Source organism: Chelonoidis abingdonii, chromosome 17 (genome assembly GCF_003597395.2).
Source record: "Chelonoidis abingdonii isolate Lonesome George chromosome 17, CheloAbing_2.0, whole genome shotgun sequence".
NCBI lineage: Eukaryota > Metazoa > Chordata > Testudines > Testudinidae > Chelonoidis > Chelonoidis abingdonii.
Genome location: NC_133785.1, coordinates 9,797,675 through 9,814,311, shown reverse-complemented (window position 1 = coordinate 9,814,311; position 16,637 = coordinate 9,797,675). Strand labels below are relative to the sequence as shown.

Genomic DNA, 16,637 nt, shown 5'->3' with positions numbered 1-16,637 from the left:
TGACCCCCCCTGCCCCTACTCCTTTCCCCCCAGATGTGCTTGGAGGACAGCTGACTAGAGACCTCCTTCTCCATGGCCTTTTGGGGTGCCCCCCTCTGTCACATGATGCTGCTGATCACTGTCCTCTGAGTCCACCTTCTGCGCAGCGCCTAGGCCAAGGACACAGCCTCCCAGGAGCAGGGAGGGGGCAAACTCCAGCCAGCAGCCAGGCAGGGGTGGGGGAACTCCCCACTTTCCACCCTGCATGCGGGAAGCAGAATCCCAGAGCCTTGGTCTGTGCCAAGCCCTGGCTTGGCTAAGGCAGCCCCAGTCCTGCCTTGTACCAACCACCTTGTCCCACTAGGGGCATCAGTACTGCTCTCTGTTTCACCACTGCCCCACCCTCCCTTCCCCTGGGGAGGGCCCCCAGCCCACACTGCCTCATGCCCACTCTCACCCAGGGCACCATGGCCCAGCCCAAGCCCAGTCCCTGGCACCCAGGGACCAGCTGACATCAGCACAAGTCCCAGGGGATGGGTGTCCCCGCATGGCCAGGGCCAGGGCCAGAGCAGTCACCTAATCCCTGCCTCAGCCATCTCCTGCTGGAGACCTGCTGCTCCTTGGGGGAAGGGATCCCTAGGATGACACCCAGCTTGTGACACAGAGCCAGAGCCAGAGCCCTGATCCCAGCTCTGACAGCTAGCGAGGAAATGGCACAGAAGGGGGGACAGGAGTGGCGGGGACAGACAGACAGAGTAAATCCACGGCCAAATCCCAACTCTCCCCCACAGCATAGCAGCCTGAAGCCCATCCGCTTGGCACAGGCCATGCTGCCTGGCCGGCTCCCTTTGCTGGTTACGGGCGCACAGTCATGCAGGGAGCCATGCAGCACAGCGCAGCCGCCTCCTCCCCACAGACTCTCAGGGCCAAGAGCAACTAGAGTCCAGGGCTCTGCCCCAGCCCTGCCTGGGCCCCGCCATCTCGACCCGCCCACTGTCCCAGCCTGCCCCCCATCCCAACCCACAGCCCCCCCGCCCCACTGCCCCAGCTCTGCCCCCCAATCCTGACCCACAGCTCCCTGCTATTCCAGCCCTGCCCCCACAGCTCTGCCAGGAGTCCTGACTCCTAGCTCCCTCTGCTCTGCCCACTGGCCTGATGCTGCCCCCAGGGCATAGGGCCTATCCTTTCTATTTTCTCATGGGAGCGACCACTGTGGGGGGTGGGGGGAAGGGTCTTTGTGGAGCTCGTTCCCTGGTGGGGCCAAGGCGGAGGTCCCACACCAGGCTCTCCTCATAGGGAGTAGTGACAGCCCAGGCCATAGGTGGGTGGCTTGGCTGGTGAAGAGCCTGGCCATGTTTGCCAGCTGCTGCAGGGGGGCCCTGCCAACCCTGTGGATCTGAGAATGAAGCATGGAGCGGGTGCGGTTTCAAGAGCAGCCAAGCGCCCCTTGAAGCAGCTCTGGGGGACCCTGGCAGCTCCCCTAGAGCATATTCCCAGCAGGTTAGCAGGCATGGCGAGCACCTCACGAAGCCCCGCTCCTAGTGCCACATGCACGGGGAGAGGGTTAGTCTGGGGGGGAGGGGTGGGGGTCCGGTTAGAGATCAGAGCCCCAGCACTGCTCACCAGGGAGAAGCAGGGCCCCCTTAAAGGGACAGTGCAGCCTATCAGGCCCCATGCCATGCCACCCTGCCACTGGTGCTAGGGTATGACTGAGATGGCAGGGACTCTTTCCCCAGCCCCATGGATGCAGGGAGAATTGGAAGACTCAGAGCCAGGAGTAGGGGTGCATGCCCACAGTGGTGACCCCTCCTGAGCAGGCTGCCCTCAGGGCAGGGGATTCTAGCCAGCTCACTAGGCAAGAGAGAGTGATGCCAGCCGGGGAGCCAATAAGCCCATTGTCCCTTTAAGCTGCTGTCTCGACCCGCCCACTGTCCCTTTAAGCTGCTGTCAGGCCGCCAGCCCAGACCCCCAGCAGACAGGGTGGGACAGGGTTAGTACGGGATGGACAGGACAAATCCAGAGAGACGCCTACCTTCTGGCAAACCTGAAAGACACATTTCTACAAAAACACAAACAGAGAAGAGAAGGGAGAATGTTGGGTGCATTACTGCAAGACCCTGGCTCATGGGGAAAGGAGAGCCATGGGGATGAGATGGTGCCGCACCACGGGGCAGGGCAGCACTGCCCCGGCACACCCACCCACGGCACAAAAGACTTTCAGCCACACCTAACCACTAGGCCCTACTCCCCCCAGAGCTGGGAGTAGAATCCAGGAGTCCTGACCCCCAGCCCCACCCCCACAACCCACTGGACCCCACTTCCCTCCCAGAGCAGGGAACAGAAGCAAGCAGCTTGTGCTGGATGGAGTGGGGGTTAGTGCCTAAGCAGAAGGAAGGGGGAGCTGCCACCATGAAGGGAAATGTTGGCTTCTGGGGACCCATTGCTGCTCTCCCAGGTTCCTGGAAGCAGCCAACTCTCACCCCAGTGAGCAACAGCAGAAGGGATCAGGGCAGAGGCTGGGCCTGAGGACAGGCCTGCTCAGCTGTGAAGCTCAGAGCACTTGACCAAACTCCTCCCAGAAATCAGCCCAATTTTACTGGGGGGAATCTGCCACTCAGACACAGCAGGGAGTCACCGAAGACACCACCCCTTCCCCTCTCCGAGCTGGGAACAGAACCCCAGAGTCCTGGCTCCCAGTCCCCTCCCCCATGCTCTAACCCACTAGAATGTACCAACTACAGGCATTTCACAAGCCCCAGTCTTTGTGGTCTCCAGTGACCCCTGGGGGCCCAGCTGCCCTGTGAGTTCTGAAGAGCCTGGCAGCCCTGGGGCAGGGGTTAGAAGACACTCCCGTGCACTAACAGGCCTTGGGCCACCTCAGCCCAACCTCCAGCATGGTCCTGTGCTCAGGGGCAGCTCACCCAGCTGCTGGCCCTAGAGAGACATTTCTTCCCTTCACTTGGCATCTATTCAAAGTGCCCCCTTGTCCTGGCAACATGCCCCCACTTTGTGCCCACTGCCAGAAAAGGCTCCTTTCCCACGTCTGTACCCCCTGCTTTTTGCCTTACACTCCAGTTCTGCTGGTGCCCCTCAAACCTGATCCACAGCCCCTGCTGTCCCATCCTGGGGCTCCCCCCACGGCTCTGCAAGTGCCCCTCAACCCCAACCAGCAACCCCCACTATCCCAGCCCCGCCCCCCTTAACAGCTCTGCAGTGCCCCTCCACCCTGGAGCCCCCTGCCATGGGCACATGGTGGTTTTGCGATACAGGACTTTACACAGATGCAGAGGGCAGCCTAAGCCAGATCAGAGCTGCACAGCACAGAGAGCAGCAGACGACAGCGCAGAGGAGCGATGAGCCAGTAGGGAGCCCAGGGGTGCCAAGCCCAGTGCCTGGCACAGCACAATACACAGCTTGCTCTCAAGTGCCCTTGCCAGGGCTGCGCAGGGGGCTCCCTGCTGCCTGCCAGCCCAGGATGCTCTGTGCCTCTCCCTGGCCTGGGGATGCAGGTATTCTAGGAGCAGGTGAGCCAAGAGCAGCAAAACACCTCCCTCTCCCCCCTGCATGGCACAGAGACACAGGCCCCACTCCCTTGCTCTCACCTGCGCACAAACTTGGAGGTGAACTTGCTGAAGATGCTGCCAGAGGCACCCCGGCGTCCCTGGCTGTTCCCAGAGGGTGAGGCAGGTGGTACGTTGTAGGGAAGGTTCTGCTGGTCCCGGACCTGCCGGAGTTGCCCGGCGTGGAAGGTACTGCGGCTGGAGATGCCCCGCGGGAAGTTGGTGCGTTCTGGGATGGCACTGCTGATGTTGTGGGCAGAGGGTGAAGCCCCTGGGACCCTCTGGGGGGCAGTGCTGTGGTGGGGGCAGAGATCCAGTCAGGGGGCAGTGCGGGGAGACATGTCCACCCCCCCTCCCCGGGCTTCCAGTCTGCAGGGGGCATTGATCGCCAGCATCCACTCACTTCCTGACACAGGTGCCATCTGGTGCCAACCAGAGACTGGGCACCTCCTCGTCTGGGGACCAGACGGATCCAAGAGACTGCTAGTGGGGTAACCTGGGGCCAGATCAGAGCTGGTGCCTCCTGGAGAGGAGTGGACCTATACCCCACTCCCCATGCCCCTAAGCAAGCCAGGTCCCCGCACCCTGGGCCAGATCAGACCTGGTTCCCATGGGAGGGGAATGACCCCATATCCCATTCCCTGGCCCCCAAGCCAGCCAATCCCTCAGCCAGTCTACACAGCACTTAAACACCTGTGACTGGCCTGTGTTAGCTGACTCAGGCTCGCAGGGCCTTGGAACCTGAGCCTGGACGTCTATGCTGCTGTTTTACAGCCCTGCAGCCTGAGTCAGATGACACAGGCCAGACGCAGGTGTTTAAGTGCTGTGTTGACATACGATTAGTATCAATAGTAAGTGTAGCAGACACAGGCAGCTACAAAAGCCATGTCAGTCAAGATCCTGCCCCCCACACTGGCCCCTCCCTGCGCAGCGCGGCTCCTTAGTGCCTTGGAGGAGAGGGGAGATAGGGCACTCTCGCATGCAGGAGTGGAGGTGCCACAGAGGCCAGTTGTCCCAAGGCCTCAGTGGGGACTGTCCCCTGCCAGCTAGATGTGCAGCAGATGGTTATCTCCAGCAGCTGACCCTTAAGGCTCCCCTTGTGGCTGGAGCCCACAGATCAGCTGGGGTGCAGAGAACTAATGGGGGGGACCCTAGGGAGTGGCTAGTAGGGGCTATATGGAGGGAAGGGCTGAGACTCCAGCCCTGCACAGGCTTCCATCAGTTCTAGCCTTAGGGGACCATGGGATTAGCCATCCCCCGCCCCGAGTGGCTAGGAGGTCCCTGGGCAGCGCTGGCTACAGGGATCACCTGGGTGTCACCCACCATGGACAAAGATGGGTGAGCCACATCTGCTGGGCCCCATGGCCCAGCATCCTCTTGCTCACTCACTTGCAGGCCCGGTGGCCCAGGGAGGGGTGCGCAAGAAGTGGGCGAGGAGCGGACACTAGGGGGCACCCTGCCTGCCTACTTGCCTGGGTCTTTGGGCCTCACAGTTATTTTCAGTGGGGGGCAGCGTGGGCTTGTTGGGGTGTACGGAGGCAGACATGGATTTCTGGTGCTGGCGTGGGCGCGTGGAGCCCACGGCGGCAGAAGCGGAAGCCGTGGAAGCCCTGGACCCCGGAGTGGTTAAACTAGGAAACAAAAGCAGGGAAGAAGCACAGATTTAAAGGGAGGGGAGGGGAGGGAACATGAGGCTATATCCAGAGCTACACCTGCTCTCAGGGTCTATAAGGCTCTCCCACACACCCTCCTCCACAGTGCTGGGACCTGAGGCATTGTTCTCTGGCACAGACATGGGGCCAAGCAGCATCAGCTGCATTTGGCCCACTAGCTACCAGCCCGAGAGCCAAGCTTAGCTGGCCTCAGGATCCGGGAACAACTCCTGCCCTGTGCACCCCAAAAGGAATGCCCCAGCCCATGAGCCAGCTGGCAGCTCCTGAGTGGAGACAGTGCCCGCTAGAGGGGAAAGGCACCAGATCCCATTCCCCACCACCCTGAACCATCCAGTCCCCTGCCCTGTGGCTGGATTGGAGCCAATGCCCTCTAGAAAAGAAAGGCCACAATAGCTCAGTCCCCTAGCCCTGCTATGGCCTCCTTGCCACATTCCCTACAGAGATTTGGGGGTGGGTCACCCCAATTTATAATCTTACAAACTTTTCAGGAAGACCTAAGCCCACTCAGGAACAGAAATACCCAGCCCTCCTGTGCTGCCCTAGAGATACAGCCCCATGTTGGCAAAGACAGATCAGGGAGCAGAATATACAATATACAGCCCAGTATATGTGTATATGGGGGGTGGGGGGAGGGACACACACTCAGACGCAGAATGGGCAAGGGGCGGGTGCTGATGAAGGTGAGGGGTAAAATAAAAGGAGATGGGCAGTGGGGTACAGATGGGCACGGAGCCTCTCCCCCAGTTGGGGCCCTGCAGCAGTGGGGGATGCTGGGTGCACAATGAATGGGAGCGGAGATGGAGCAGCAGCAACGGGAAGGAATGGGGGTGTCATGCTCCAAATGGGGAACCTTTTGCTGCTCTTCAGTCTGAGCTAGCGGGGTCTAGAAGCAGTCAGGCACCCAGTCCCCAAGGCATGGGGGGGGGGGGGGAAGAGGGACAGTGGGATGCACAGAACCCAGTCACCTGGCACTGCCGGGGGAAACAGAGCCCAATCCCCAGGCACTGGAGGAGGGGGACAGCAGGATGCACAGAGCCCAGTCCCCAGACACTGGAGGAGGGGGACAGCAGGATGCAGAGCCCAGTCACCTAGCACTGGAGGGGTGGGGAACAGTGGGATACACAGAGCCCACTCAGCAGGCGCGGGGAGGGGAGAGGGGCATGTGGAGATGCACACGCAGACCCCAGAGGCTGTGGGAGTGGGTAGGACACTGGCCTAGGAGTTTCCCAGCTGAATGCGCAGAGGGCAACACGGTGTGAGCCAAACCCTGGGATGGGGGCCTGGCATGGACCCCCTTGCCTAATGCCCCTCCCACACTTGCTACATCTGCAAGGGTGGCAGAATGAGCAGCAGTCCCCAGAGACCAGCAAGTCAGCTCCCTTGGGCACTGGGAGAGCTGCCAGCTTCCGTGTTGCTGTGCCAGGGCCCCTGCTGCCCAGGCAGGAAGCCCCTCTCCACTCCTCCTCAGCCCTGGGATGCAGTGCGCTCCCTGAAGTGAGGCACCGCGCAGAGAAGATCATGGTGTTGCCGAGCCCCCAGGCCCCAGCGTGGGACAGATGGGAGACAGACGCCCTGGCAGACTCCCAGCGTGGCACTCCAAGGCTCCCAGGGATGGGATGCCCCCATCTAGCCTCCTACCCGGGACTGACCAGGGATCCCTACCTGTCCTTGCCATTCTGGATGGAGTTCTGGCCCAAGCCGGTCCGCTCCAGCATGGGGGAATTCCGGCTCCGGTTGGTGCTGGTGGAGAGGACACTGTTCTGTGGGGTGTGGGGGGGAGACATGGAGTGAATGGGGGCATCTGACACCTGCTGTGCCTCAACTCATCCCAGGCCCATCCTGCACAGGGGGAAACTGAGGCACAGAGGTGAAGTGACTCACTCAACTTCACAGAGCAAGTCTTCAACAGAGCCAGGAATAGAATCTGGAGTCCCAGCTCCCCCCACCCACTAGGCCCCCCTCCCTTCCCAGAGCCAGGAACACGATGGAGGAGTCCTGACCGTGGATGGGGTGGGCGTGCTCTTCTTCCTCTCGAGCCCAGTCAGCGGGCTGGCGGGCACTTTGACAGTGCTGCTGGCCTTGCGCCCAGCCTCACGCTCCTCCTCGGGGCGCTTGTTCTCCGCATTGTTGCTCTGGGTCTTCTTGGAGTATGAAGTGGAGGTGGGGATGGCAGGAACTACAATGACAGCAACAGTCCTGCGGGCTGAGCATGGGCAGTGCCAGAAGGACCCCACCCCCTGCTGCTGCTGTCTGGCCAGCCAGGGGGGATAATCCCCCATGTCCCCACCACCACCCAGGCTGGCCAGGAACCATCCCAACTCAGTACTGTCCCCCTATCCCCCTGCCACTACCACCCAGCCAGGGGCCTCAAGCTCTGCTTCAGTACCCCCCACCCAGCACCACTACCCGGCTGGGAACCATCCCCCACCACTGCTACCAACCCCACTTGGCTCTGGCTCTCCCCCATCACCACAGGTGCCAGGCTGGCTGTCCTGGACACCTCCATGCCAGGAGACTAGAGTAGCTTGTGTTCCTGCTTGCTGATGGATTCCAGGCCTCGAGGGGCAGCCCCTGCTGCTGAAAGGAGGCTGTGCTGTCACATGGCCCTGGGATCATGGCCTGAGGGAGGAGGCGAGGGACAGAGACTGCAGACCTGAGGAGAGTGGCACTCCAAAGGGGAAAACCATTGCCAGCCATGGCAAGAGCAGGGCCCCCTTTCTCTAGCCTTTCCCACTAGCAGAGCTCACAGCATCAGCCGCACTGTTCACCATCAAAAGGACCGCCCTGGGTCACATTGCTAGTCCACAGCCGAGCTCAGGATAGAACCCAGGAGACTCCAACCCTTCCCCGCTGTAACCATTAGACCCATCCCATAGAGATAATCGCCAGACTAGCCATCAGCTTTGCTGTTTGCCTTGACTCTGAGAAGCTCCAGGGTAGCCAGTGGGGCGCTGCCTGGGGGGGGCACTTACCCTGGTCGCTGAAGCGCCGCTGCTTGGGGTTGGCCGAGACGCTGCGTTGTACCTTGTGCGAGGGGGAGGGGGCGTTACTGTTGGCCAGCTCGGCCGCAGGCCTCGGCTTCAGCGTGATGTTGTCATTGTCCAGCTGGAAGAACGGGAGACAGGCCGGGGTTTCCAGATTGCTCCAGGGAACCGCAGAGAGCTGGGCAGGGCATAGGGTACTGCACCAGCTTTCACTGCCAAAAGCCTGCCTTGGCAACAGGCTGCCACCACTGGGATGGCCAGCTCCAGGGGCTCAGATTGCTGCCCAGAAAGATCATTGTGGAATCACAAGGATGTTAGAAAACAGCCCCTACCAGAGTCCAGGGCTGTGGGGAGGAGGGAAGGAGAGAGCCCAGGGCTGGGAAGGCAGGGGAGCAGCTGACAGAGCTGTGTGATCGCTACTGGAGCCCACCTCCCCATAGCACCCACCTCTGAGTTCTTGTATCCCAGCAGCAGGTAAGTGGCCATGACCTCGTTATACTTCTGCCCTATCAGCGACTCCTGGATCTCCTCCCGCGTGTACCCCATGGAGATCATCAGCTCTGTGAAGAAAAACATGCCGCGGTGAGGAGTCCCCCAGGCACAGCCCCACATCCTGCGTGGCACAGGTTGGACAAAGGGGGCACCCGCTGCTGAGCACAGAGGGAGAGGGGAGCCCTGGTGCCGAGGTAGCCCACAACCCCAGTCCAACTGTGCACAGCACCGGGTGACTGATGGTGTAGATCCCCACTAAGGTGCCCCATCTGGGAGGCGTGCCTCGGTGATGGGCAGCTGGGGAGGGAACAGGCCCAGGTGTTCGGCCTGGCTTGTTCTAGCTCCCAGCTGGGACTGAGGCCACGTCTACACTACGAGATAATATCGAATTAGCTAAAATCGGTTTTATAAAACTGATATTGTAAATTCGATTTCATGCGGCCACACTAGGCACAGTAATTCGGCATTGTGTGTCCATGGTCCGAGGCTAACGTCGATTTCTGAAGCTTTGCATTGTGGGTAGCTCTTCCGTAGCTATCCCATAGTTCCCGCAGTCTCCCCTGCCCCTTGGAATTCTGGGTTGAATCGTTATTGTCGCAGTACTCCACCCCAGACGAGAGGAGGTAGCGGCTAAAATTCAAATATTTAACCATTATATTTCCGGATTAACGGTTAAGTGTGGACGGAAATCGACGTTAATTGGCCTCCCAGTGCAGTATCCACAGTGCACCCACTTGACCGCTCTGGACAGAAATCTGAACTCGGATGCAGCGGCAGTAAAAGGAAAAGCCCCCACGACTTTTGAATTACATTTCCTGTTTTTGCCCAGCGTGTGAGTATCTGATCACCAGACGGGTGGCGATGCAGTCTCAAATCCAAAAAGAGCTCCAGCATGGACCGTACGGGAGATACTAGATCTGATCTGCTGTATGGGGAGACAAATCTGGTTGTATCAGAAGTCCGTTACAGAAACACGAAAATGCCAAAGCGTTTGAAAAAAAAATCTCCCAGGGATACACAGCGCTGAGTGGACGAGCGTAACGGGAAGCTAGAGATCCAAATGGACGCTCATGATGGAGGGGGTACTGAGGAACTCAGCTATCCCACAGTCCACAGCAGTCTCTGAAAAGTAATTGCATTCTTGGCTGAGCTCCCAATGTCTATAGTTCAAACACAGTGTCTGGCGTGGTTCAGGAACAGCTCCTGCAGTTTCTCCACCCCCACCAACCACCACGACGTGAAAGAAAAGGGAAAGAAATATTTATCTTGGCTACTTTCAATGTCACCTGCTAATGTGTACTAGAATGCTGCTGGTAAGATCGATGCTGGAGCAGTGGGAAAGAGCAGTATTCCGCTCCGTCCTCCCTCTCCCCCCTCCTCAGGTGGTAGACCGGTGCAATAGGACTAGTACCGTCCTCATGATATCTAACATGTTGCATCGAGGCAACATGCTGGTTACTCCAGTAGATTAAGACAGAACGGCTAATAACCAGCTTCATCATAGCAACATGGGGGCTTTCAGCCCTCCCTTCCTGTGTAAAGAAAAGATTCTGTACTGCCGGACTGTCATAGCAAGCATCATGCTGGGCTTCTCTCCCCACATGCCAGCTTAATGTCCTGCCTGGACTATCATCGCAACGGGAGGCTGCCTCCCCTCTTTATCTCACTACACTCACTCAGTGTTTCTTAACTCCCTGCATTCTTTATACTTCATGAAAACAAAATGGGCAGGACAACTGCCAGTACTCCACGCCACGCGTTGGGGAGGAGGGACAACGGGTGGGGTTAGTTGCAGGGGAACTAGTGATACTTTGCCGATGGTGGGATGCCCCCATCAGCCTCCTACCGGACAAATCGACCAGGGAATCCCTACCATGTCCTTACTGCATTCTGGATGGAGTTCTGGCCCTAACCGGTCCGCTCCACATGGGGGAAACTTCCGGCTCCGGTTGGTGCTGTGGAGAGGACACTGTTCGTGGGCGTGTGGGGGGGAGACATGGAGTGAATGGGGCATCTGACACTCTGTGCCAAATCATCCCAGGCCCATCTGCAACAGGGGAAGACTGAAGCACAGAGATGAAGTAACTCACTCACTTCACAGAGCAAGTCTCAACAGAGCAGGAATAACTCTGAGTCCAGCTTCCCCCACCCACAGGCCCTCCCTTCCCAGAGCCAGGACACGATGGAGAGTCCTGACCGTGGAGGGTGGGCGTGCCTCTTCTTCTCTCGAGCCCAGTCAGCGGGGCTGGCGGCACTTTGACAGGCTGTGGCCTTGCGCCACCCACGCTCTCCTCGGGGGTGTTCCCGATTGTTGCTCTGGTCTTCTTGGAGTATGAAGTGGAGGTGGGATGGCAGGAACTACAATGACATGCAACAGTCTGCGGGCTGACATGGGCAGTGCCCAGAAGGACCCCCACCCCTGCTGCTCTGTCTGGCCAGCCAGGGGGGAATAATCCCCCATGTCCCCCACCACCCAGTGCTGGCCGGAACCATCCCCACGTAACTGGTCCCTATCCCCGCCCACACCACAGCCAGGGGCCTCAAAGCCTCTGCTTCAGTACCCCACCCAGCACCATACCCGCTGGGAAACCATCCCCCACCCACTGCTACCAACGCCACTTGGCTCGGCTTCTCCCCATCACCACAGTCCAGGCTGGCTGTTCCTGGACACCTCCATGCCAGGGACTAGAGTAGTTGTGTTTCCTGCTTGCTGAATGGGATTCCAGGCCTCGAGGGCAGCCCTGCTTGCTGAAACAGGAGGCGTGCGACATGGCCCGGGATAGGCCGAGGAGGAGGCAGGACAGAGACTGCATGACCTGAGGAGAGTGCAATCCAAAGGAAAACCATTGCCAGCCCCTGGCAAGAGCAGGGCCCCCTTTCTCTAAGCCTTTCCACTAGCAGAGCTTCCAGCATCAGCCCGCCCCTGTTCACCATCAAAAGGACCGCCCTGTCACATGCGAGTCACAGCCGAGCTCAGGATAGAACAGAGACTCCAACCCTATCCGCGTCAACCATTAGACCCATGCCTCAATAGAGATACATCTCCAGATGCTAGCACGAGCTTTGCTGTTTGCCTTGACTCTGAGAGCTCCAGGGTAAGCCAGTGGGGCGCTGCCTGGGGGCACTTACCTGGTCGCTGAAGCGCCGCTGCTTGGGGTTGGCCGAGACGCTGCGTGTACCTTGGTGCGAGGGGGAGGGGGGCGTTACTGTTGGCCAGCTCGGCCGCAGCCTCGCTTCAGGTGATGTTGTCATTGTCCAGCTGAATAACGGCGACAGGCCGGGGTTCCAGATTCTCAGGGAACCGCAGAGAGGCGGGCAGGGCATAGTACTGCACAGCTTTCACTGCCTAACAGCCTGCTTGGCAACAGCTGCCACCCACTGGATGGCCAGCTCCAGGGGCTCAGATTGCTGCCCAGAAAAATCATTGTGGATCACAGGCATGGTTAAAAACAGCCCCTAACCAGAGTCCAGGGCCTGTGGGAGGAGGGAAGGAGAGCCCAGGGCTGGAAGGCAGGGGAGCAGCTGACGAGCTGTGTGTACGCTACTGGAGGCTCTCACCTCCCCGATAGCACCCACCTCTGAGTTTCTTGTATCCCAGCAGCAGGTTAAGTGGCCATGCCTCGTTTAACTTCTCCCTTCAGCGACTTCCTGGATCTCCTCTCCGGCGTGTACCCCATGGAGCCTCATCAGCTCTGTGAGAAAAACATGCCGCGGGAGGAGTCGCCAGGCACAGCCACATGCCTGCGGGCAGACAGGTTGGACAAAGGGGCACCCGCCTGCTGACAAGAGCGGAGGGGAGCCCTGGTGCCGAGTGTAGCCCACAACCCAGTCCAACTGTGCACAGCACGGTGAACTGATGGTGTACGATCCCCACTAAGGTGCCCCATCTGGGAGGCCGTGCCCTCGTTGATGGGCAGCCTGGGGAGGACAGCCAGGTGTTTCGGCCTGGCTTGTTCGTAGCTCCCAGCTGGGACTTGAGGCCACGTCTACACTACGAGATTATGAATTAGGCTAAAATCGGTTTATAAAACTGATAATTGTAAATTCGAATTTCCATGCGGCCACAGCAGCAACAGTAATTGTCATTGTGGGTCCTGGTCCAGGCTAAACGTGATGTTCTGATGCTTTGCTTGTGGGCTACTCTTCCGAGCTATCCCATTGTTCCGCAGTCTCCCGCCCCTTGGAATCTGGGTTGAATGCGTTAGTTCGCGGGGGTTCTGGTAAATTGTCGTCAGTCATTCCTTCCTGGAAAAAAATCAGCTGACAATCCTTTCGCGCCGTTTTTCCCTGGATTGCCTGGATGACGCCATAGCACAGCAACCATGCAGCCCGTTCAACTTTTTTTTTTTTCCGGCACCTGTAATGTGTACTGGATGCCGCGGACACGAGAGGCGATACCCCAGCTACACACAGCAGCATTCACTTGCTTTGCAATGATAGCAGAGATAGTTAACCGTCGTAGTCTATACCGGTCTACTGCCGGAGAAAACTGGCGAATGAAGATGACGGTTATCCTCCTCCCTGTACTGTCCGCTGCTATCCCATGATCCCCTGGCTGAATCGGCTGTGGGGCGCAACGCAAAAGCAAAATTTGGAATTGACTTACTTGGGACTTGAGTCAATCCCCTTATGTTTTAAAAAATAGAGTCAGTCTGCCTAAATAAGGGCAAGTGTTTAGAGGACCAGTGTATCAAAGCACAGCTGCTCGTTCAGTATTCACAGGGGTGCCTGCAACAACCCACCCGTTGCTCCTCCTCCCCAACCGTGCTGGAGATTATCACGTGGCAGTTGTCCTGCCCATTCTTGTTGTCATGAAGTATAAAGAAGCAGGGAGTAAGACACTGAGTGATTAGTGAGATAAAGAGGGGGAGCGCAGCCTCCCGTGCGATGATAGTCAGGCAGGACATTAAGCGGATGTGGGGAGACGAAGCCCAGCATGATGCTGCTATGACAGTCCGCAGTACAGAAATCTTTTCTTCCACAGGAAGGGAGGGCTAAAGCCCCCAGTTGCTATGATGAAGCTGGTTATTAGCCGTTCGTCTTATCTATCTGGAGTAACCAGCAATGTGCCTCGATGCAACATGTTAGATATTCATGAGGACGGTTACTAGTCTATTGCACCGGTCTACCACCGAGGAGGGGGAGAGGGAGAGGAGCGGATACTGCTCTTTCCACTGCTCCAGCATCGCATCTACCAGCAGCATCAGTACACATTAGAGTGACATTGAAAGTAGCCAAGATAAATATTCTTTCCCTTTTCTTTCACGTCGTGGTGGTGGTGGGGGTGGAGAAACTGCAGGAGCTGTTCCTGAACCACGCCAGAACACTGTGTTTGAACCTATAAGACATTGGGAGCTCAGCCAAGAATCAATTACTTTTCAGAGACTGCCTGTGGACTGTGGGATAGCTGACGTTCCTCAGTACCCTCATCCATGGCGTCCATTTGAGTCTCGTAGCTTCCCGTTACGCTCGTCCACTCAGCGCTGTGTATCCCTGGGAGATTTTTTTTTCAAACGCATTTGGCATTTCGTGTTTCTGTAACGGAGCTCTGATACATACAGATTTGCTCCCATAGCAGCGATCAGATCTACTATCTCCCGTACGGTCCACTGCTGGAGCTCTTTTTGGATTTGAGAACTGCATCGCCACCCGTTGCTGAATAGAACTCCACGCTGGGCAAAACAGGAAATGTAATTCAAAGTCGTGGGGGCTTTTCCTGCTTTACCTGCCGCTGCATCCGAGTTCAGATTCGTGTCAGAGCGGTCAGTGGTGCATCTGTGGATACTGCCTGGGAGGCCAATAACGTCGATTTCCGTCCACACTAACCGTTAATCCGAAATATAGTTATATTTGAATTTTAGCGCTACTTGCCTCTGTCGGGGTTCTCGTCCGGGGGGAGTACAGAAATCGATTTAAAGAGCCCTTTATATCGATATAAAGGGTGTTGTAGTGTGGACGGGTACAGCGTTAAATCGATTTAACGCTCTTTAAACCGATTTAAACACGTAGTGTAGACCAGGCCTGAGTAGCTCAGTGCTTCCCAGGACAAGGCTCATAGCACCTGCTGGTACCAACTGCCCCCTAGCAGCAGGTACTGGGAGGTGACAACACTGAGCAGGGGTCAAACAGGTACAGTAATCGGATCCAGAGCTGGGATTGAACCCAGGCGTCCCAGCTTTCAGCCCCCACTCCCCTCCCAGAGCTGGGAACTGAACACAGGCATCTCAATTCTCAGGTCCCTCTAGTCACGAGCTCCACTGCCTCTCCAGCAGAGCGCCTTGCAGCCCTCCGTTATCCCCCGCCCCACTGCGGAGGGGGAGCCTGGAACACAGGGCAGGGGTGGGGAGCATTGAGGCCTAGGCACAGGCAGCACTGCTGGCTTGTCTGCTCTCTGCACAGCCAGTTCCCGGGGGCCCAAGCTGCCATGCCCCCAGGTGCTCCGGTGCCATACCTGTCCGCCGTGGGTCCTTGTAGTCAGGGACGGGCTCCATGTAGGGCTTCAGCTCGTCGTCCTCATGCCCCACATTCATCCAGCGGTCTTTCATGATTTGCTGCATTGGAGAGAGGGAGTCAGCAGAGGGATGGGCAGAGGACACCCAGGGATGCAACATTCACCTTGACCCCCATTGCGCAGCCATTGAAGGAACCTGCCTCCCCCCAAGTGCCTCAGGCACGCCATGGGCCCAGCACTGAGAGGGATTTGGGCCTTCCTCAGGAGCATCAAGGTACAGGCGACTGCTGGAGAGAGGAGCCTAGGCCAGAGAGACCAATGGGTCTGATTAGGGAGTGGGGAAGGGAGGGATACTGGACTGCATGGGCCCATGGGTCTGACCCAGAGTGGCAGGGACTAGGGGGATGCCAGGCTGGCTAGGGCCCATGTGTCTGATCCACAGTGGGGAGGGTGGGCAGATATATTGAACTGGCTGGGCCCATGGGAAGGAGAGGGAGTAGGGTGACCAGATGTCCTGATTATATAGGGACAGTCCCAATTTTTTCTTATTTGGCTCCTATTACCCCCCAACTCCTGTCCTGATTTTTCACATTTGCTGTTTGGTCACTCTAAGGAGGGAGGGATACACTGAGCTGGCTTGGCCCCATAGGCCTGACCCAGAGTGGCAGGGACTGGTCCCATTGGCCTGGTGACAGAGGTGAATGCTGGGTTGGCTGGGCCCATTGGTTTGAGGTGGGGGAGGGGATGCTCGGTTGGCTGGGCCCATTGGTTTGACTCAGGGGCAGCTGCTCATGCGGAGGGGATGAGCACTGACGGAGGCAAGTTCACTCCTAGGCCATGTCTGAGCATTGCCCACACCCCATTCTGCCTCAGTGGGCTGCCTGGAGCCCTCCCCGGAATGACAGAGGCTCCCAAGTGCAGCCTTCGGAGGGGCCTTCGCCCCTGTGCTAGCTCCAGGCTGGGGCAGGGGCACTGCAGAGAGATCAGAGTGTCCTGTTCCAGAAGCGGGTGGGGTGGGTCTAGCAGCAGGAACTCCCTCCTTGTACAAGTCCCTCCCACCCTCTCCACACACCGCTCCCCACAGAGGGGGCCCACAGTGCTGAGGGCACACAACAGCTCTCAGCTCCGGTACCAAGCCAGACCCCCTGGGCCTGCGCCTAGTCTGGGAACACTCCCACTAGCACCATGGGAACAGCCAGCTGTAGCACAGGAGACTCTGCTGAGATGTGCTGGCAGGATCCCCCTGCCCTTCAATCACCTCTAAAGTGCCTCTCTTGCTAGGGTTGAGAATGAGGAATTTTTTCAGCAGGTTCTCACAGTCCGTGGACATGTAGAAGGGGATCCGGTACTTGCCCCGCAAGACCCGCTCCCGCAGTTCCTGAGGGGAAAGGAAGGGTCAGCAGGAGAGCCCAGAGGGTGGGTGCACGGAGACATGTGAGCACACACAGATTACGTCCCCACACACAAACCCCAACTCTGTTATGCAGGGAGAGGTGCG

General features: G+C 58.2%; 1 protein-coding gene across 19 annotated transcripts in view; it reads right to left on the bottom strand.

Annotated features, from left to right (window-relative positions):
* MARK2 (microtubule affinity regulating kinase 2) overlaps nucleotides 1-16,637 on the bottom strand; it is a 360,709-nt gene that overhangs the window by 255,243 nt on the left and 88,829 nt on the right. For 7 of the 19 annotated variants that reach the window (XM_032804214.2, XM_032804213.2, XM_032804217.2 and 4 more), the window contains 9 exons: nucleotides 16,398-16,517; nucleotides 15,140-15,239; nucleotides 8,644-8,756; nucleotides 8,185-8,317; nucleotides 7,213-7,388; nucleotides 6,875-6,972; nucleotides 5,012-5,170; nucleotides 3,582-3,833; nucleotides 2,012-2,038 (listed from right to left, as the gene is read on the bottom strand). In XM_032804214.2, coding sequence (XP_032660105.1) covers nucleotides 2,012-2,038; nucleotides 3,582-3,833; nucleotides 5,012-5,170; nucleotides 6,875-6,972; nucleotides 7,213-7,388; nucleotides 8,185-8,317; nucleotides 8,644-8,756; nucleotides 15,140-15,239; nucleotides 16,398-16,517 — 1,178 coding nt within the window. Of the gene's footprint in view, nucleotides 1-1,747; nucleotides 1,914-1,945; nucleotides 2,039-3,581; nucleotides 3,834-5,011; nucleotides 5,171-6,874; nucleotides 6,973-7,212; nucleotides 7,389-8,184; nucleotides 8,318-8,643; nucleotides 8,757-15,139; nucleotides 15,240-16,397; nucleotides 16,518-16,637 lie in introns of those variants that run through there. The other 12 variants (XM_032804218.2, XM_032804216.2, XM_075073349.1 and 9 more) reach the window with 5 other exon arrangements.